The sequence below is a fragment of the Bufo gargarizans genome, chromosome 1 (genome assembly GCF_014858855.1).
Source record: "Bufo gargarizans isolate SCDJY-AF-19 chromosome 1, ASM1485885v1, whole genome shotgun sequence".
NCBI lineage: Eukaryota > Metazoa > Chordata > Amphibia > Anura > Bufonidae > Bufo > Bufo gargarizans.
Window position 1 is genome coordinate 658602636 of NC_058080.1, and position 21750 is coordinate 658624385.

The 21750-nt window shown below is 45.8% G+C and overlaps 1 protein-coding gene across 1 annotated transcript in view; it reads right to left on the reverse strand.

Annotated features, from left to right (window-relative positions):
• The window catches only part of MRPS27 (mitochondrial ribosomal protein S27), a 97540-nt gene that overhangs the window by 66687 nt on the left and 9103 nt on the right, over positions 1-21750 (reverse strand). Inside the window, exons 3-4 of the mRNA XM_044291757.1 lie at positions 14195-14265; positions 13434-13492 (exon numbers count right to left, since the gene is read on the reverse strand). Of these exons, the coding sequence (XP_044147692.1) occupies positions 13434-13492; positions 14195-14265 (130 nt within the window). The remainder of the gene's footprint in view (positions 1-13433; positions 13493-14194; positions 14266-21750) is intronic.

A 21750-nucleotide genomic window follows, 5' to 3' on the forward strand; every position in this document is an offset into this window, starting at 1 on the left:
CGCCAAAATAGTACCAATCAAACCGTCATCTCATCCCGCAAAAAATGAGACCCTACTCAAGATAATCGCCCAAAAACTGAAAAAAATATGGCTCTTAGACTATGGAAACACTAAAACATCATTTTTTTGTTTCAAAAATAAAATCATTGTGTAAAACCTACATAAATAAAAATAAAGTATACATATTAGGTATTGCCGCGTCCGTATCGACCGGCTCTATATAAATATCACATGACCTAACCCCTCAGGTGACCACCGTAAAAAAAAAAAAAAAAAAAAGTGTAAAAAAAGCAATTTTTTCCCATCTTACGTCACAAAAAGTGTAATAGCAAGCGATCAAAAAGTCATATGCACCCCAAAATAGTTCCAATCAAACTGTCATCTCATCCCGCAAAAAATTAGACCCTACTCAAGATAATCGCCCAAAAACTGAAAAAACTATGGCTCTCAGACTATGGAGACACTAAACATGGTGGGACATGGTGTCAAAAAAACTGTCCAGCAAAATCTGGCTTCCAAAAACCATACGGCGCACCTTTCACTCTACGCCCCGCTGTGTGGTCGTACAGTAGTTTACGGCCACATATGGGGTGTTTCTGTAAACGGCAGAGTCAGGGCAATAAAGATACAGTCTTGTTTGGCTGTTAACCCTTGCTTTGTTAGTGGAAAAAATGGGTTAAAATGGAAAATTAGGCAAAAAAATGAAATTCTCAAATTTCATCCCCATTTGCCAATAACTCTTGTGCAACACCTAAAGGGTTAACGGAGTTTGTAAAATCAGTTTTGAATACCTTGAGGGGTGTAGTTTATAGAATGGGGTCATTTTTGGGCGGTTTCTATTATGTAAGCCTCGCAAAGTGACTTCAGAGCTGTAGTGGTCCCTAAAAATTGGGGTTTTGTCAATTTCTGAAAAATTTAAAGATTTGCTTCTAAACTTCTAAGCCTTGTAACATCCCCAAAAAATAAAATATCATTCCCAAAATAATTCAAACATGAAGTAGACATATGGGGAATGTAAAGTCATCACAATTTTTGGGGGTATTACTATGTATTACAGAAGTAGAGAAACTGAAACTTTGAAATTTGCTAATTTTTCCAAATTTTTGCTAAATTAGGTATTTTATTATGCAAAAAAAATAATTTTTTTGACTTTTACCAGTGTCATGAAGTACAATATGTGACGAAAAAACAATCTCAGAATGGCCTGTATAAGTAAAAGCGTTTTAAAGTTATCAGCACTTAAAGTGACACTGGTCAGATTTGCAAAAAATGGCCTGGTCCTTAAGGTGAAAATGAGCCTGGTCCTTAAGGGGTTAAGGGTCCATTCACACATCAGTGTGTGTTTTGCGGATCCACGGCACTAACAGAATATGCATATTCTTCTCCGCAGTTCTATTTTTTTCAGGAACAGAATTGCGGACCCGGAAGTAAGTGTCCGCAATTCAATATCCTGCCCCATACAAATCAATAGGTACGCATTTTGCGGAACGAAATTGCGGACTGTGAATGGGGCCTTACACTGACAAATGTAAGGTTATGCAAATGGAAAATGCAAGTCACCTGTTAAATAGGGCTGCAGTAAACGATTATTTTAGAAATCAAGTATTCTATCGATTATTTTTTTTACGATTAATCAAGTATTCTAATAACAAAACTTTATTAAAATAAAGTTTTTCTTCATAAAAACTCATCAGCCCCACCCCGTGCCATCAGCTGCCGCCCGCCCCCCCCCCCCCCCAGTGCCACCAGCTTTCCCACAGATTCCTAGTCACCAACATTATATATCGGTCCAAAAAAATAAATAATACCATCTCTATATACATGTTACATCTGTCAGCGTATCACATACGACACATTATACTCTCAGTACTCTCCATAATGCAACAGTTCTCTCCGAGAGGTCACATTCCTGCAGAGATGCAGCATTATGTATATTATATCTATGTGCATGTATACAACATAAATATACCACACGTGGATCCCCGTCATATATATTACAGTACATACAGAAGTAACTGGGAGACATTACAAGGACATGGTGTAGGAGGTCTCATTATAGGGGAACTCTCCAGTCAGTATGTGGGATCCAGGAGACCAGGGGCGCCCCTGTCTACATGACATATAGAGCAATAATTTCCATATATACTATTGGGGAGCGGGCTGAGGACCCTGCGGCGATCATATACAGGGCCCTCTGTCTACATGACATATAAAGCAATAACATAATTTCCATATATTTTGCTGGGGGTCCTATGGCAATCTAACACAGGTACCCCTGTGTACATGACATAATATATTTTCCATATGGTTTTCTGGGGGCCCTATGGCAATCTAACACAGGGGCCCCTAGAATGCAGGATGTGGAATATAAATAAATAATTTGCATACATTTGGGGACCCCTAACATTAAACAGGGAGTCCCCCCAGTCCCTGTGGAATGTAAACCAGTTTGCACACAAGTACATTGGTGGGAGCTGGGGACCCCAGAGCCGACATGATCCAGGGGCTCCCCCCAGTCTATGCGGAACCTAATGCACTGTCTCAGGGGACACCTTGTGTACATCGGGGCTCATGCAGGTGAGGGCCCCCATGATCTAGTGCGCACATAAAACGGCCAAGGACTCACCAGTCGGTGTGGGGGTCATCTACCACCAGCAGGATACGGGACTTCCTCCCGGGGCCCCCTGCACTCTGCTCTCCCAGACCCGCCTTTTGTTTGACCACATTGGTGATGAAGAGAAGAAGAAGCCCCCCGCCACCTGCGCCCCGCTCTGTCTGCTCCTGTCTGGCCTGGTGGGTGGGGGAGGCTGGGGGGGCTCGGGGCGCTGCAGGTCGGTCATGTAGTCATTGGCTAGGTTGGCGATGAAGCTGCTGTCTCACAGCCGGTGGGTGCAGCATGGAACGGCCCGGCGGGTGATTCAATCGAGTAATTGTTTCAGCCCTACACCTGTACATACTAAATGGTAAAACACTGGGTAACACTGACATAGAAAAAGACTTAGGAATTTTAGTGAACAGCAAACTAAGCAGTAGAAACCAGTGTCAGGCAGCTGCTGCCAAGGCCAATAAGATAATGGGTTCCATCAAAAGGGGCATAGATGCCCGTGGTGAGAACATAGTCCTACCACTTTACAAATCACTAGTCAGACCACACATGGAGTACTGTGTACAGTTCTGGGACTAAAGTAATAACTGGAATGGGTGGTGTGACGAACTGCGACCGCCGCGGCGACAATACGTCACGAAACCGTCACAGCGCCCCTAGTGGTCAATCCACAAACAGGCCTCCCAGCCACTTTCAGCACGCCGACAGTCTAACTTGAGTCCGTACAGTCGATGGGCTGAAAGCGCAGGGAGTGGACCGCCGACCGACCGCAAGTAAGCGTGTGACGAACCGGACCGGAACTACACACAGGGTAGTTTAACTGCCACCACCTTGCAATTTATGGGAGCAAGGAACCCACTATCTAGATAACACAACCGAGTAGCTTTCCCTTCGGAGAGGCTAGGGTAAGTTTTTGCAGTGTTTGAAAACAGGCATATGGCTAGAGAAATGACTTGGAGGTCATTTATTATATATCTATATACAATACAAATTATCACGATGCACAGTAATTATTAACACAATAATCAAGGAAAGTATAGTCCAATAAACAAAAGGGAGAAAAGAAAGAAAATACTTAGTTTCCGCAGAAAAGATGTCCGTTGGTGAAATAGTCCGTTGCAGGGATAAAGTCCAAGAAGCCTTTGTCCAGTGTAATATGCCTACAGCCCACAGGTTCTCTGGCTGAGGCCCTCTTTAGGTGTTGTTAAAAGTGGAGAACTCCTTTAGCAGATTCTAGGTCTTTGTTATAAAGGGTCCCAGAATCAAGGCGGGGAATTGAGAGTCCGCCTGCTGGGCAGGCTGTATTCCTGAGGTGAATGTCAGTTCTGAAATATGTCATGTGCCATATCGTGGGGTGTCTCCGCTGTACACAAGTAACAAGCACATATTCACATTCCCCACAAAATATGGAGTTCAGGGATACCAAATATTACTATTATAACTGGTTCTATGATGGGGTAACACCATAACTTTACCTGGGTACATCTTAGCGTTATGTTTGTCCTATGTAAACGTCCAGTGAATTCTGAGTGACACGATGATGTAACTTTGACGTCCTTAAGATGCATGGGCTCTCTTAAAAAGGTAAAAATCATATCTCAGATTCATGTTGCAGTCTGGGAAACCTTGGTGCCGGCTTGTCTGCAGCAAGCTAGCTTACAGACCCCTTATGGCAGCGACACCAAATGGCTCCCTCCAGGTGCAGTCTTCACACCTAGCTGTGATATCTCTTCAGAAAGGGAAGTTCTTTTGTCAACCTGAGGAAGCCAGCTGTAATTGCATGATCTGCTGGGCATCTATTGACTGACTTGAACAAAAGGACTATGTTGTTCTCTGGGTACAACAGAAGGAGACGCTTTGAATAATCAAATTGTAGGTTCTGGGGCCTAGGGAAATAATTACTGTTTAATAGACCCACTGATCAATAAGGCAGAGTAGTATTGATAATATTGGGAGGACAGTTCAATATTCTCGCGGATCATCCATGACAGGTGGTACCCAGAAAGATTATCAAAATTAGAGTTATTCACTTTAGAAAAAAATTGACAACTGAGGGGAGATCTAATAACTATGTATAAATATATCAGGGGTCAGTGCAGAGATCTCTCCCATAATCTGTTTATCCCCAGGACTGTGACTTCACCCATCACCTATCAGTGACTGACAGCTATCTGTGTATACACAGTCATAGAAGGAAGGCTGTCAATCACTGATAGGACCGCTTCCTGGACTACAAAGCTCAGAATGAACAGGAATATAAATGAATGAAATGCTCATTATATTGAATCTTTTCCCATAAAACTATATATCAGTCTGCTCAGCTTCTCCTGCTCTATAACAGCTGCCTGCAGCTCATACACCAAGTTCAGTGTGACAGGTTCCCTTTAAGTGCAATCACAACAGTAAATTCGGGTCAGTTTGCATTACACACAATACAGTGCATTTTCACTACTAGAGCTTACTACATGCGGTTTTCAATTAAGTTTATCCCTTAGGCCCGTTTCAGACAAACGGGTGTCACCATCTAGACTCACAGCGCAGCGCCCGTCCTAACCTCCTAGCACTGCCAGGGTCGCATAGCATTATATTGATTTATGATCCTATGTAACCCTTATTGGTCTGGAATGTATGGTACAACACTGAAACCAGTACATTCCAGAGCTCTAAGGGTTACATAGCATCATAAATCAATATAATGCTATGCGACCTGTCAGTGCTGGGTCAGGACAGGAGCTGTGCTGCGGCGAGTCCAGAGCATGACACTCGTTCGTCTGAAAGGGGCCTTAGGGTACAGCCAAGCATGGCAAAAAGTAGATGAGATTATAACAAACCTCACCCACGTGCTGTATACATTTTCCGCAACAAAATCCCCAAATAACTTGAAATACAGTGCACATTTTAGGTCCTCAGCATGTCAATTTACGTTGCAGTTCACCCTTTGCAATGCAGCATTTCTGCAACAAAATCTGCACTATTTTGTGAGATTTTGATACTGTGGAGTACCGGAAAATCCGCAGCGACGCGCTACCTGGCCGTACAATAACATCCAGTTCTTTTCCAATGGCTAATAGCCATCTGACGAGCGGGTCTTTTTAGCCATAAGAACTCTCCGTCCATGCTGAGTACACCACGTATCTCTGTACAGCTGCTGCATGCATAATATGCTATCGGATATTAAAGTCAGCTATACAATGAATAAATAAATCATGCACCAAAGTCAAATGCACAAAGTAATCAATACCACGGATTTAAAAAGAGCAGCAAGCTTCCCCTACAGGGCCAGTAACGACTCCTTTACAAAAATAATATTTTAGGATTTATTGGTCAACAAAATTTATGCCAAATATTCAGACACAAATATGGGATGAGTAATGGCCTGCCTAATAGCACACCAGTACAAAAAGCTGCATGGCAACAGCCCAATGGCCAATCTAATCTAGAGGTCAATATATTAGCAAACTGGGATAACAGGAACAGTAAGATTTCCCAAGTGTGTAGTGTAAGCATAAGCACACAGGAAAATCTGAATACATGGCACTACTCAGGCGATCATTACGCCAGGATGCTGCAACAGTTACGCATGCCGCATAAAAAACACATGGATGGGGCTAATCCCGCCACAGTTGTGTCCTTTCTTTCCATTTAAACCGGCTCTGTCACCAGGATCAACCCTATTAAACCAGACATACTGGTTGGTAGGGCTCCTCGTGTTGATTAAAACTATACCTTTCTTTTGTCTTTATGCTAAACAGCTGCAGAGATATCCGTGTATTTATTCATATGCAAATAAACAACCGGAGCACCAGGAGGCAGGGCTGAATCCTTTGAGCACTGCTATGTAACACCCCCTGTGCTCTGCACCAGGAGCAGACTGGGAACTTAAAGTGGCCCTGGGGAAAAAAAATAAAAGAAAAAAAAAGAAAAGTGGTTCCATTGGGAGGGTTAACAATTGTGCAGAATACCACACCAGCAGAACCAAATAACACCGTGTAGCACAATATACTGCCCCAAAAGCTGGCCCTCTGTGGTCATCAACACTTACCATTTTCAGTTCTCCTCCTCCAGTTGTCTTTGAGTAAGATATGGAGCAGGGAGTTTAGGAAGTGAGGTGTGGGCCACAGCAGTTGAATTCAGGATGGCATGTGCAGTCAGTAGCTGGAGTACCCGATTCTCGCAGTGTTAATTACTGGTGAGAGCTCATTATGTGCCTTTTCAGCCCTGGGGCATAGGCCCATCTGAAAATTTCCCTGTAAACTCTATGGCCAATCCTCCCCTGCTCTGCACACTCTTCACTCCACCTAATTGACAGGGCTAGATAGCAGGCTGAGGGCAGAGATGTGTCCTAGCATCTACATATCATATACTCCATGTACTATAGCTTCACCACACTGCTGGGAAAGTTTATATATCTATATTTCTGATTTATTCACAGGCACAATATATGATTAGAAAGACACCAGTAATGTGTGTTAGCTTAAAAGCATAGACAAAACATATCTGAAGAAAAAAAACTGGGATCTATACATGCAAAACCATAACCTTACCACCAAGCTATAGCATTACCACATAGAGATGCAGGTTTTGTCTATGCTTATAACCGAACACATATAACTGGTGTTTTTATAATCATATATTCTGCCTGTGAATAAAGCAGTAATGTGTAGATTAGATTTCTGAGCAGATCTCAGTGTGGTGAAGCTATAGTACATACCGTAAATTATATATAGATGCAAGGACACAGGTCTGCTCTGTCAATCAAGGGGAGGGGGAGAGTGCAAAGCACAGGGGGTGTTACAAAGCAGTGCTCAAGCTCTTCAGCTCCACCTCTTGGTGCTCCAATTGGTCATTTGCATATGTGCATCCCTACTATATTGAGCCCAAGTTCACATACGTATTGCTCACCTGAGTGCAAAGTAGTATTTGTTTCTGAAGTTGATTTCTCCTTTTTTGCAAACAAGCTGTTTCCTGAACCAAGGGTGTTGGCACTGCCCTCGGTGCCCTATGATCCCTTCCTTCAGCTTCCCAGCCATTCTCTTTGTTGTTTGATGGACACCAAGTGAGTGTCGTGCAATCAGACATCGACACATCCACTGTAGAGCCCAGAGTCTCGGCCAGGACGAGGACCATTCTGCTGTGCATGTGCTCATGATAATGCCTGGACCTGTCCAACAAACTGCAAAAGGGAGCGGCTGGGAAGCTGAAGGAGGGGAACTTTGTGCACCAAGGGCAGCAACAATGCCCTCGGAACAGGGGACAGCTCATTTGTAGATTTCAAAATACTCAAAAATCTACAAAAATAGGACCTATGTAAACTTGGTGTTCGTTTATTAGAGCTGCTGTCGTTGACAGAGGCCTTTTAAACCAATGGGATACATCAAGTTATTCCCTATGCACAGAATGGGGGATAGACTTATTAGATCTGTGAGGTTCATTCTGCTGGGACCTCCATTGATCATGAGAACAGGGATTCTGTACCCCTTGGAACCCCCCCCACCCCCCCCCCCCAAAAAAAAGAATGAATGAAGCGGCAGGTTGACCATGTGCACTGACGATCCAGCGCTTGGCTATTTACTGAACTCCCTTATAGATGAAAGGAGCAGCAGTTCCTTTCTGTTCATTTAGGGGTGCTCTGCGGGGTACAGGGTCCCTGTTCTTGTGATCAGTGGAGGTAACAACAGGAACACCTTTTTAAAATCAAACCCTAAAGGGGTTGCATCAAAGGTGTCCATCTCTTTTGATGGCAATAGTAGTATACAGTAGTATGTAGGGCTGCAGTAAACGAATATTTTTGTAATCGAGTATTCTATCGATTATATTTCTCGATTCATCGAGTAATCTAATAAGAAAAAGCTACTTAAAATAACGTACGTAATTAGGTATGAATAAAGTTATTGGTTTGAAGGGGTTAATAACTGTATACATGCCTAATGCCAAGGTGCTTCCATTAACCCCTCCAAACCAATAACTTTATACATGCCCATTGGGTTTGGAGGGGTTAATGGAAGCACCTTGGCATTAGGCATGTATAAAGTTATTGGTCTGAAGAGGTTAATGAAAGCACCTTGGAGGTGCCTTCATTAACCCCTCTCTAAACCAATAACTTTATACATGCCAAGGTGGTGCTTGCAGCCTCCATTAACCACTCTCTCTCCATCTGCCTCCCCCAGCCTCTGATCTGCTTGCCCCCAGCCTCTGATCTGCTTGCCCCCCCCAGCCTCTGATCTGCCTCCCCCCCCAGCCTCTGATCTGCCTCCCCCCCAGCCTCTGATCTGCCTCCCCCCCCCAGCCTCTGATCTGCCTCCCCCCCCAGCCTCTGATCTGCCTCCCCCCCCAGCCTCTGATCTGCCTCCCCCCCAGCCTCTGATCTGCCTCCCCCCAGCCTCTGATCTGCCTCCCCCCCCCAGCCTCTGATCTGCCTCCCCCCCCCCAGCCTCTGATCTGCCTGCCCCCCCAGCCTCTGATCTGCCTGCCCCCCCCAGCCTCTGATCTGCCTCCCCCCCCAGCCTCTGATCTGCCTCCCCCCCCAGCCTCTGATCTGCCTCCCCCCCCAGCCTCTGATCTGCCTCCCCCCCAGCCTCTGATCTGCCTCCCCCCCCAGCCTCTGATCTGCCTCCCCCCCCAGCCTCTGATCTGCCTCCCCCCCCCAGCCTCTGATCTGCCTCCCCCCCCAGCTTCTGCCTCCCCCCCTCCCCCCAGCCTCTGATCTGCCTCCCCCCCTCCCCCCAGCCTCTGATCTGCCTCCCCCCCTCCCCCCAGCCTCTGATCTGCCTCCCCCCAGCCTCTGATCTGCCTCCCCCCAGCCTCTGATCTGCCTCCCCCCCAGCCTCTGATCTGCCTCCCCCCCCAGCCTCTGATCTGCCTCCCCCCCCAGCCTCTGATCTGCCTCCCCCCCCCCAGCCTCTGATCTGCCTCCCCCCCCCAGCCTCTGATCTGCCTCCCCCCCCAGCCTCTGATCTGCCTCCCCCCCCCAGCCTCTGATCTGCCTCCCCCCCCAGCTTCTGCCTCCCCCCCTCCCCCCAGCCTCTGATCTGCCTCCCCCCCTCCCCCCAGCCTCTGATCTGCCTCCCCCCAGCCTCTGATCTGCCTCCCCCAGCCTCTGATCTGCCTCCCCCCCCCAGCCTCTGATCTGCCTGCCCCCCCCCCAGCCTCTGATCTGCCTCCCCCCCCCAGCTTCTGCCTCCCCCCCTCCCCCCAGCCTCTGATCTGCCTCCCCCCCAGCTTCTGCCTCCCCCCCTCCCCCCAGCCTCTGATCTGCCTCCCCCCCTCCCCCCAGCCTCTGATCTGCCTCCCCCCCTCCCCCCAGCCTCTGATCTGCCTCCCCCAGCCTCTGATAACGCAACCCCCCCTCCCCAGTATTAATCATTGGTGGCAGTGGCCACAGGGTCCCCCTCCTCCCCCCCATCATTGGTGGCAGTGTCAGTTCCGATCGGAGCCCCAGCAGTGTAATGCTGGGGCTCCGATCGGTTACCATGGCAGCCAGGAGTCACGCTACTGAAGCCCTGGCTGCCATGGTATGTTAGTAGTGAGCAGAGAGCAGCGCATTATACTCACGTGCGCTGTGGCCGCCGGTCGCTCCTTCTTCTGTCTGTGCGGCGGATTGCTAATGCTGTAAGCATTAGCAATGCGCCGCACAGACCTATGAGAAGGAGCGACCGCCGGCCACAGCGCACGTGAGTATAATGCGCTGCTCTCTGCTCACTAACATACCATGGCAGCCAGGACTTAAGCAGCGTCCTGGCTGCCATGGTAACCGATCGGAGCACCAGCATTACACTGCTGGGGCTCCGATCGGAACGGACACTGCCACCAATGATGGGGGGGAGGAGGGGGACCCTGTGGGATATGGCCGGCGCATTCATTGGTGGTGCAGTGGCCACAGTCCCTCCCCTCCTCCTCCTCCTCAGTCCCTCCCCTCCTCCTCCTACTTGGTCTTCAGCGGCAGCCGCGCACAGTGAGGAGGGAGAGACTCCCTCCTCCTCCCTCCTCCCTCAGCTGTGCCGGCCGCTCAGTCCTGCCTCTCTGGCTCCGGAGGACACGGAAGTGTACCACTATTCTTGCCGTCAAAAGAAAAGGAAAACCCAATGGAGCCCCTGACAGAACATCAAAGCAAGTGTATGCAAGGAGCCGCAGATTCAAGCACTAAAAGGTACATTAATAAAAACTAGAGCCAAAGTACTGAACACAGCAAATACTCAGAAATCATTTTGAAACCTCTCGCTCACAAGCATTTTACAGATCAGCCCCATACACTGCACTTTTATTTGGCAGGAATGTCAAGGCTGATGGGAAATGCCAGCGATCCTAGTCCTGAGCCGCAGCGCTCATTAATCTGGATGATGAATAAATGCAGGGCTAGAAATTATTGTGCGCTATTTAAGTCTCATGAATACTGTATGCATATCCAATTGCATCCCATTTGCACAAAGACTGAAATGCTAAAGGATTATACCTTGAAAGAAAACATAATTGGGATCACTTAAGTGCTCAAGAGACATTTCAATCGGAAGGTGATAATCCTGTTTGCAAGGCATCTCCATCAAGAGTCCTCCTCACAGTCCTCCTCACATTACGCATTACCGGATCATAAAAATAAAGACATCTTTTAGGCTCTGTTCACATTTTCTTGTCCTGCTTCAGGTTTCTCAAAATTGTGACTGAAAGAATGGGGCAGCTTACAAAAGATTTATTATGGGTGTCATGGTTCTGAAGGAAAAGCTGTGGAACTATTTTTAACAGTGCCCATCAAAGATTATTTTTTTTATTCCCAGTCAATGCCCCTTGGTGCTTGAACTCTCCTAGTATACTGGTTATTGTAGTATACCTTAAAGGCTATGCACACCTTTGAGAGATAATTTTATTATTGTATTGTACTCATTTTGAGCCAAAATAATTTTTTGCAATTGGTCTTTATTAAAAATGTTGAACCCCTGTCTCTGTGCAGCTTTGAGTTTCTCTAGAAGCAGGATCTGAGTTTTCACTCTGCTCCGTCAGGCAGCTCAGCTGATGGCTCCTTATCTCTGACCTTATAAACCCTCATTATAGCTCATTTCTTATCTTACTGATAAGAATTTTTATCTCTATCAAGATGAGGTTTATTAAATGACGATTCACACAGCTAGACAAACAGTAAACCCTTTCTGACAGAACAGCTCAATATTTTTAATAAAGACCAATTGAAAAAATAATTTTTAGCCCAAAATCAGTAAAATGCGATCATAATGAAAATTACCCCTGAAGGTGTACATAGCCTTTAAAAGGGACCTGTCCCCTCTCCTGACATGTCTGTTTTAGCAACTACTTGCATTCCCCATGTAATAACAATTCCAGAGCATTAATGAGTTTCTTATGTGCCATTCCGTAGTATTCATGCTAGAAGAAATGAATGAAATGCTAGCAGTTTGCTGTAAAGGTCCAGATGGGCGTTATCAGTTGCCCCTGCACAGTCTGGCAGTATTCAACCAGCGCTGCCAGTGTCAGACAGTACAGGGACACACACCCAACTAGTAACACCCAGCTGGACCTTTATTGCAGACCGCTGGCAATTGATTCTTTTAGGCCTCTTTCACACTTGCGTTGTCCGGATCCGGCGTGTACTCCACTTGCCGGAATTACACGCCGGATCCGGAAAAAAGCAAGTGAACTGAAATCCTTTGAAGACAGGATCCGTCTTCAAAATGCGTTCAGTGTTACTATGGCACCCAGGACGCTATTAAAGTCCTGGTTGCCATAGTAGTAGTGGGGAGCGGTATACTTGCAGTCCATGCCGCTCCCGGGGCGCTCCAAAATGACGTCAGAGCGCCCCATGCGCATGAATGACGTGCCATGCGATCACGTCATCCATGCGCGTGGGGCGCCCTGACGTCACTCTGGAGCGCCCCGGGAGCCGCACGGACTGTAAGTATACTGCTCCCCCGCTCCCCACTACACTTTACCATGGCTGCCAGGACTTTAGCTTCCCGGCAGCCATGGTAACCATTCAGAAAAAGCTAAAGGTCGGATCCGGCAATGCGCCGAAACGACGTTTAGCTTAAGGCCGGATCTAGATCAATGCCTTTCAATGGGCATTAATTCCGGATCCGGCCTTGCGGCAAGTGTTCAGGATTTTTGGCCGGAGCAAAAAGCGCAGCATGCTGCGGTATTTTCTCCGGCCAAAAAACGTTCCGGTCCGGAACTGAAGACATCCTGATGCATCCTGAACGGATTTCTCTCCATTCAGAATGCATTAGGATAATCCTGATCAGGATTCTTCCGCCATAGAGCCCCGACGGAACTCTATGCCGGAAGAAAAGAACGCAGGTGTGAAAGAGCCCTTAGCAGGAATAATATTTCATATTATTATTTAATAATATAATATTTCTCTAATTGTTTATTTATTTTTATGCTAGTTTTTCTTATTTCTATTTTCTATGGAAGATTACGGGGGAGGCCATCTTACTTGAGCTGCAGCTAAATGGGTCATTTAGGTTCTAGATACTGATGACCTATCGTAATGGAGCTGAGCTAAAGGAACCTGGCACGGGAAGTAGACTGTGCAGGGACACGCCTCCAACTGGTAACACCCATCTGGACCTTCATTGCAAACTGCTAGCAATTTATCCATAACTTCTATCAGGAATAATAACGGAACGGCACATCAGAGAGTTATAAGAATTGTTGCTCCAGAATTTTTATTCCATGGGGAATGCAAATAGTTACTAAAACAGACATGTCAGGAGCGGTGACAGGTCCTCTTTAAGGGCACCAATGAATACATTTGGAATAGCGGTGCAGTTCACAATAAAGTCGGTATAAGCTTTTGAGACAAATATCTGATAACAATACTACTTACTTATACAGGTAGTATTCACCCAGGTCAATTTCTTCTCTGGATTTAATGTTGTCAATAAACTGAAAAGAACATGAGATATAAGATAATGAGCAGAGAAATAGTAATAACTCAGAGCAGCATACAAAGTAAAATGGTTATAACTATGCGGTGTCCCTTAAAGGGAACCCATCGCCATGAAAATGCAATGTAAACTACAGGCAGCATGTTATAGAGCAGGAGGAGCTGAGCAGATTGCTTTATAGTTTTGTGGGAAAAGATTGAGTAAAAACTGTATTTTATTCATGTACATTTCTGCTCGTTCTGGGCTTTGACGTCAGGGAGGTTGTCCTATCAGTTATTGACAGCACTCTCAGAGGGAAGGCTGTCAATCACCGATAGGACCGTCTCCTGGACTTCAAAGCCCAAAATGAGGAGGAATATAAATGAATGAAATACAAGTTTTAAAAACTTATTTTGTATAAAACTATATATCAATCTGCTCAGCTCTTCCTGCTCGATAACATGGCGCCTGCAGCTCAGACACCAAGTTCAATGTGACAGGTTCTCTTTCCAATCACTCTCCCTAATTGTCAAGCATTCAGTTCCCTCCACATTACAGAAGAAGCGCTCTGCACAGACACTACTGCTATTTAAATTACCAATATAAACATTTTCTTGGTATTAGAAGCGAAGGCCGATGATGTGGGCTGCTGATCAGCATTCTGACTTTCTGCTATGTTCTGTGTTGGTCAAATATACGGAGACCCACAAAATGTCCTTACCCGTGCAATGACCAGTGAGCTGACTGGTATCTTTCTATCATAGCACTTATCCATAATGGACGCCAGGTCAGCTGCAAAAGACAAGAAAAGCACTGAATAGTAAATCATATCACAACCTGCCTGAGGTGAAAACAAACGGCGCCCCTCCCTCCCCAATGCCAATTTCTTAACCTAACCCTTCCCTTCAGCCCATGGCCCTTCGGCTGCCCCTCTCTTGCCCCTACCTGGTGCTGCCGGAGGCAATCGCCTTACCCGGCCTCATTGGTGGTGCACCCCTGACAACCTTAATGTATTTCTGAAAACGACTCTCGGCCAGAAGTGATCTGACGCTCATAGGACAGCAAATGCATTCTGTGCAATCAGGTCCAAGAATGGAGACGTGTGCAGTATGGGTCTCACCATACACAATATATCACACCGAAGTCAGAGCTTCAGAGGAGACTATGGCCTAAAACGCGGCATCCAGCAGAAGGGGATTTCATTTTGTTAGATGGATGCCACCTAAAGGACATGACAAGAATGAGTTACTATAGTATTCAGAACCAGGAATACAGTCGTGTACATGAACTTTTTGGGATTTGTTACCATTTTTGGCTAAAATACAGTTTGAAAAAAATGACAAATTGGCCCAGTGTGAATCTTAGACTCTTACCACTACCCACTACCATAAGGGTCCGTTCACACAGTTTTAAGGCAAGTGTCCGCCTCAAAATATCCACATGGAAAAAAGCAGCAGTGTGTCCTATCTTGGGGCAGAATCCGCCCTGAACCTCCCACTGAAATGAATGTGAAGTGTCAAAAAAAAAAAAAGGCTTGGTATGTGTCCATGCAGCTTTTGCACATATACTGCATTTGTTGTCTGTTGTAGTCTGTGTTTTTTTTGGCAGGGGTCAGCACCAAAAACTACGCCCGCGAATGCAGTTTTGTATTGAAGTAAACTCCCATTGGTAAAAAATGAATAAAATAATGGGGTCATTTATCAAACTGGTGTAAACTAGAACTGGCTTAGTTGCCCATAGCAACCAGATTCCACCTTTCATTTTCCAAAGGAGCTGTCCAAAATGAAAGGTGGAATCTGATTGGTTGCTATGGGTAACTAAGCCAGTTCTACTTTAAACTAGTTTGATATAGGACTACAAAAGTGTTTAAAAAACGCATAAAAAAATTCAGTGCTGAATTTTGAAGGTGGATTTTCAAAATCCGATGTGTCAGAATCCAGTTAACAACATACTCGCCATTACTCTAGTAGTAACATGGGGCTAGTGTGAACAGAGTCTTACAGGTACCCACAAAGCCCCCTAACTGGTTCATGAACACACGAGCTGACACCTGTCCATCTCATGCTTTAGGCCGTATACTGCGGTGTGTGAACTAATAAATTTTATATATATATATATATATATATATATATATATATATAAAAAAAAGCAATGATGAAATAGATCCGGCTCTCAGCCTGGCTGCAGACAACATATAGGAACATAACAGATGGAGAAGGAGCAGGAAGAAGAAACCCCATCTATAACTCACACACCAATAAAATCCATCTGGTCTTTCCTTAAAATGGTAATGAAGCCATAATTTGCCTAGGAAGGACGACTCCATTAGGCTCAGACCACTCACGGCCATGATTACACTAATCAGTAACCAGCTCCCAAACGTCCTTTATCCTAGTCAATGGAAACCTGTGCCTTTCTTACTTCTCCAGACACTCCATGGTTATGGGGCCTGGACAGAATCTAAGGGCTCGCACATAGTCGGTCCACCTTCCCTCCTGAAAATCTAGTTATTTTTTGCATAAACCCGGTAAGGCCTCGTTCACATCTCTGTTAAAGATGACCGGTCACCACTCCTGACAGGCATATTTTAACAGCTTCATGCATTCCCCATGTAATAACAATTCTGAAGCGTCTATTCTTACGACTATGTTGTGTCATTCCTCTATTATTTATACTAGAAGTTATGAGTGAATTCCTAGCAGTCTGCAGTAAGGGTACAGAGGGGTGGTAACCAGTTGGGGGGTGTACCTGCACAGACTATCCAGTCAGTGCGCCCATTTTCAGATTGTGCAGGGACACCCCCACTAACTGGTTACCCCTCTGGTACCCTTACTGCAGACTGCTAGCAATTCATTTATAACTTCTAGCTGAAATGATAAAGGATTGGCTAGGATTGGCATGCGCCGATGATGTCACATCTACACCCGGCGCATGCGCACTGAGGATGGAGCGGCCGAGCGAGTGTCCTCCTCTCAGTACGCCTGCGCCGACTGAAAACAGGTACGGCGCAGGCGCCAGATTTTGAATGCAGACAGGGCCAGCCAGAAGACGAGCGCGTTCGCTGGCCCTGTCAATCAACATGAGGAGGGGGCGTCTTTATGAAAGGAGGATGCGGCTGCTACCAGCAAGTAGCCGCCCTACTTGCTGGTAGAGAGGTAATTTACATATTATAAAAGTCAGTTTTTTTTAATTAACTACTGAACCAAAATGAGTAATAGCAGTATATATTAATATATCGCAGTATAAGGATTATAAGACTTTAGTGGGGTGACAGAAGCCCTTTAAGCTCTTATCACTGATCTCCTGCCCTCATTATAGCTAAACTCTCATCTAAGCCATATTCTTATCAGTTTGCTAAGTGTTTTTGAGGTCAGGAGTGTAAGGGCTGATTTTTTTTTAAACCATTTATGACTTTTTATTCCATTTTTTTTTAGGGAAAAGAAGTGATAAAAAAATAATTTTGATACGTCATTCACAACATTTAATAGTACAGGTGATTCCGGACATGGCAATGCCTATGGTGTTAAGCTTTTTGATTGCTTTTTTGTTTTTATATTTTAATTTTGGGAAAATTGGGGGCGATTTGAATTTTTTATTTTTTTGCAATTTGTATTAAAGAGGTTGTGTCACTTCAGAAAATGGCATTCATAATGTAGCCACTTACTAATGTACTGTGATTATCCATATTGCTTAGGGAGAGTTCACATCACCGTTATTTTTCCATTCTTCTGATCATTTAGAAGAACAGACAAAAAGAAAAAAACTGATCCTGTGCATCAATTATGCACATTTGGCATCCGTTTCAGCCGTTTCCATCTCAACCAAGGGGAGGCGTTCCTACCTGGGATGCGCACTCTTCCGTGTTTTTTGCCTTTCAGATTAAAGACAGTAGGTGGTCTTTAAGGGGTTAATGTAGGGATACAGCAATTTAGAAAAAGGGTAACCCCTATTACTGTCTACAGCAGCAGTCTCCAAATCTGTAGCCGTTGCAAAAATACAACTCCCAGCATAACATGACAGCCATAGGTTGTCAGGGTACGGTGAAAGTTGCCGTTTCTGCAACAGCTGGAGAATTGCAGGTTGTAAATTAGGAAATAAGCCCTCCATACTATTTTCAACAAAAGTTGAAATTTTAGGCATACATCAGAAAGTCTGGAGAAAAAGTCTTTTTTCACTATGTCAGCGCTTCAGACATTTCACACGGACTCCACGTGTTCACATAACAGAAGTGGGCAGGTCATATGGCCATATACTTATGTAACAAAAGGTTTAATACAGATATTAAAGTAAACTGATCCTATGCAAATACAGAACGCCCCTCTCTGGACCAGAACTAGAGGAAGCTTTCTGAAATAAACAGAACTAAGGCAATGTCGCCCCCTGGTGTCTAATAAGGAAAAATGCATTGCATGGCAAAAGCTAAAGCACAGTAGTTTAAGGTCACCAGAATCATCACCATTAAACTAAAACTATGGCCTTGCAGAACTTACTACCTCCTTTCCAGATGCGCTTTTCTTTCTTTGCTGCTTGGTTTCTATCTTGAAAAAATCCACTTTATTCCTTATGCAAATGAGCCAGTAAGGTGCCCAGAGGGGGGTTATTTTTGCTCAAAGGTGCCCAGGAACGCTTCCATTGAGTGCCCTGGCCCGCACAGCAGCAAAGCCCAAGCACACCTCTTCTTGGCTCATACTCTACACCCCCAGCAGTGCTGTTGTTTGTCCCCCCTTTGCAACGATTTGAAAATTTGTTACCAGATAGGATCTAGGCCTCATGTACTCCGCAGAGCTGCAAGGAGAGGTCTGCACAGCGGCACACAGTGTGTGGAGCTGTTCTTCACTAGGAACAATGCTGCGCTGTGAGCATGGTTCCCTAGATACAGTCTAAGGGTCCATTCACACGTCCGCAATTTTGTTCCGCATTTTGCAGAACGGAATTGCGGACCCATTTATTGCTATGGTGCAGCACGATGTGCTGCCCGGATCCGCAATTGCGGACAAGAATAGGCATTTTATATTAAGTGCCGGCGATGTGTGGTCCGCAAAATGCAGAACGCACATTGCTGATGTCTGTGTTTTGCGGATCCACGGATTCGTGGATCCGCAAAACACACACTGACGTGTGAATGGACCCTTATGGATGACGTCCGTGTGCATTCTGTATTTTGCAGAACAGAACAGCTGGCCCCTAACAGAATAGTCCTATCCTTGTCCGTAATGCAGACAATAATAGGATATGTTCTATCTTTTTACGGAATGGACATACGGAAATGGAATGCACACAGAGTAACTTTGTTTTTTTGGGGGACCCATTGAAATGAATGGTTCCGCATAAAAAAAAAGAAAAAAAAAAAAAAAAGAAAAAAACAGAAAAAGGAACGGACTTGGAAAGAAAATACGTTTGTGTTCATTAGCCCTTAGATCAGGCATGGCCAACCTGAGGCTCTCCAGCTGTTGTAAAACTACAACTCCCACCATGCCCTACTGTAGGCTGATAGCTGTAGGTAGCCTGGGCATGCTGGGAGTTGTAGTTTTGCAACAGCTGGAGAGCCTCAGGTTGGCCATCCCTGCCTTAGATAGAGCAGGACAACATGTTTTATATAGAATTTAGTAGAAAAAAAAAACACCTATGGGGGACATTTATCTTCCCCATATGCCATTTTTCTGGTATAAAAACATCAAAAACCTTGGGACTGCAACTTTTTAAACCCCACAGAGATTTCAGTCAGGTACATGGACTGCTGGAGGCGTCATAAATGACATGTATCTTCAGGTGGTGCAAAGGATGTCATGAAAGGAGTAGAACACGTCAGTCTTGATAAATCAGGGCCCTTTAAAAGCATACACTATAGTAAACACCCCACGCCGGGCTACACATGTACTTGCCATTGGAGACAATAAGGCTGGGTTCACATGTGACCGATTAGCTGCAGATTTGCTGTTGCGGATTTTCGTGTGGCAAATCTGCAGTTGTACAGTACCAGCAAAGCGGATGAGCTTTCAGCAATTCTTAGTTACACGTAGCAGAAAAAATCCGCATCAGAAACTGACCTGTGGTGCGGATTTGAAATCTGCAGCGTGTCAATTAATACTGACGATTTCATCTTTTCCAAAGCAAAGATTGACACTGCGTCTAATCTGCAACTTTTGACACGTTTTTTTTTTTTGCCGCAGATTAGAAGCAGAAATGCTGTAGAGAGTCCCAAGCTAATCAGTTACGTGTGAACCCAGCCTAACGCTGGGTTCAGACCTGAGCGTACTTGAACGTACGCTCTGTATGCGCGATTGTACGGGCGTTTGCAATCGCGCATACAGAGACAAGCGAACGCCCATTGTCGCGCGTTCCCACTAAAGTCTATGTACGGGAACGCGCAACAAGACGCCCCAAAGAAGCTCATGTACTTCTTGGGGCGTCGGGCATTTTACAGCGCGATCGTACGCGCTGTAAAACGCTCAGGTGAGAACCATTCCCATAGGGAATCATTGGTTCTTGCCTGTTGAGCGTTTTACAGTGCGTAGGAACGCGCTGTAAAACGCTCAGGTGTGAACCCAGCCTAAGAATTACAGGCGCCGTCGGGCAATTAGCGGTAATCCACGCGCAGATCCCACTGCAGGGCAGCATCATGTGCAGGAATGGGTATACCCTCATGTAGGGCTGAAACGATTACTTGATTGAATCGAGTAATTCGACACACCAAAAAATCATCGATGCAAATTTTTTGCATCGAGGATTCGTTTGTGTCATGTGACCACGGAGCAGGAGTGAAGCGATTGCTATTACTTATCGCTCTGTGGTCACCCGCCGGCCCGCACCGCACTGCACTGGATTCTGACACATCGTCTGGTCACAGTGCACGTAAACACGCACTATAACCCAACGCTGTGTGACGTCAGGATCCAGTGCAGTGCGCGGAGAAGAGGAAGGAGCTCTGGAGCGACGCCCCTACAGTAAAGGTAAGTATTTTATTTCACTGGCGCTGGGGACATGGCACTGAAGGGGCCGGCAATGGATGGCATGGAGGGGCTGATCTGATGGCACTGGGGGAGTGGGGGACATGGAGGGGCTGGTCTGATTGCACTGGGGGAGTGGGGGACATGGCAAAGGATTGCATGGAGGGGCTGATGGCACTAGGGCAGTGCATTTGGAGGCACTGGGGTAGGGGACAGCTGAAGGCACTGGGGGAACGGAGCTGATGGCACTGGGGGAACTGATGCACTTGGGCTGATCGCACAGGGGGGAACGAAGGGTGTTAGGGACTGATGGCAGGGGGTCTGATGAGTTTTTATAAAGGAAAGTCTATTAATTCATTTTTTCTTATTAGATTAATCGTAAAAAATAATCGATAGAATACTCGATTACTAAAATAATCGTTTACTGCAGCCCTACCCTGTTCCATTCACTGGAATGGGATTTACAGAAACTCATATGTTTGCCACCAAAACAATCCCATTTAGATGAATGGAACTTACTTTTAGCAGCAGAAAGTTCTGCGAACAAATCTGCAGCAGATGAATTCACCCTAACTGGTTCCGTCTAGGGCTGCAGTTATCGATTATTTTTGTAATCAAGCATTCTACCGATCAGGCCTCATGCACACAGCCGTTGTTTTGATCCACATCCGAGCCGCTGTTTTGGCGGCTCGGATACTGTCCCATTCACTTCAATGGGGCAGCAAAAGATGCGGACAGCACTCCGTGGCCCCGCTAAAAAAAATATAACAAGTCCTATTCTTGTCCGCGCTTTGCAGACAAGAATAGTCATTTATATTAAAGGCTGTCCATGCCGTTCTGCAAATTGCGGAACGCGCACGGACGCAATCCGTGTTTTGCAGATTCGCGATTTGCGGACCGCAAAACACACCACGGTTGTGTGCATGAGGCCTTACTCCAATGATTAATTGAGTACTCTAATAAGAAAAAAAACGAATTAAAAGAACGTTTTTTCTTTATAAAAACTCACCCCCCCGTGCCATCATCAGACCCCTGAGCAAACAGTCCTCAGCGCCATCAGTCCCTTCCCTCATGCCATCAATTCTCACAGCACCATCAGGCTCCCCCCCACCCAGTGCCATCAGCTGCTCCCCCCCAGTGCCATCAGTCGCTCCCCCCCAGTGCCATCAGTCGCTCCCCCCCAGTGCCATTGAAATAAAATACTTACCTTTCCTGTAGGGGCACTGCTGACACTCCGCAGTTGCATCATCTTCTTCACGCTCTGCACTGTATGCTGACATACACACAGCGTCAGGTCATAGTGCGCAGTCCGTGCACTACATCCTAACGA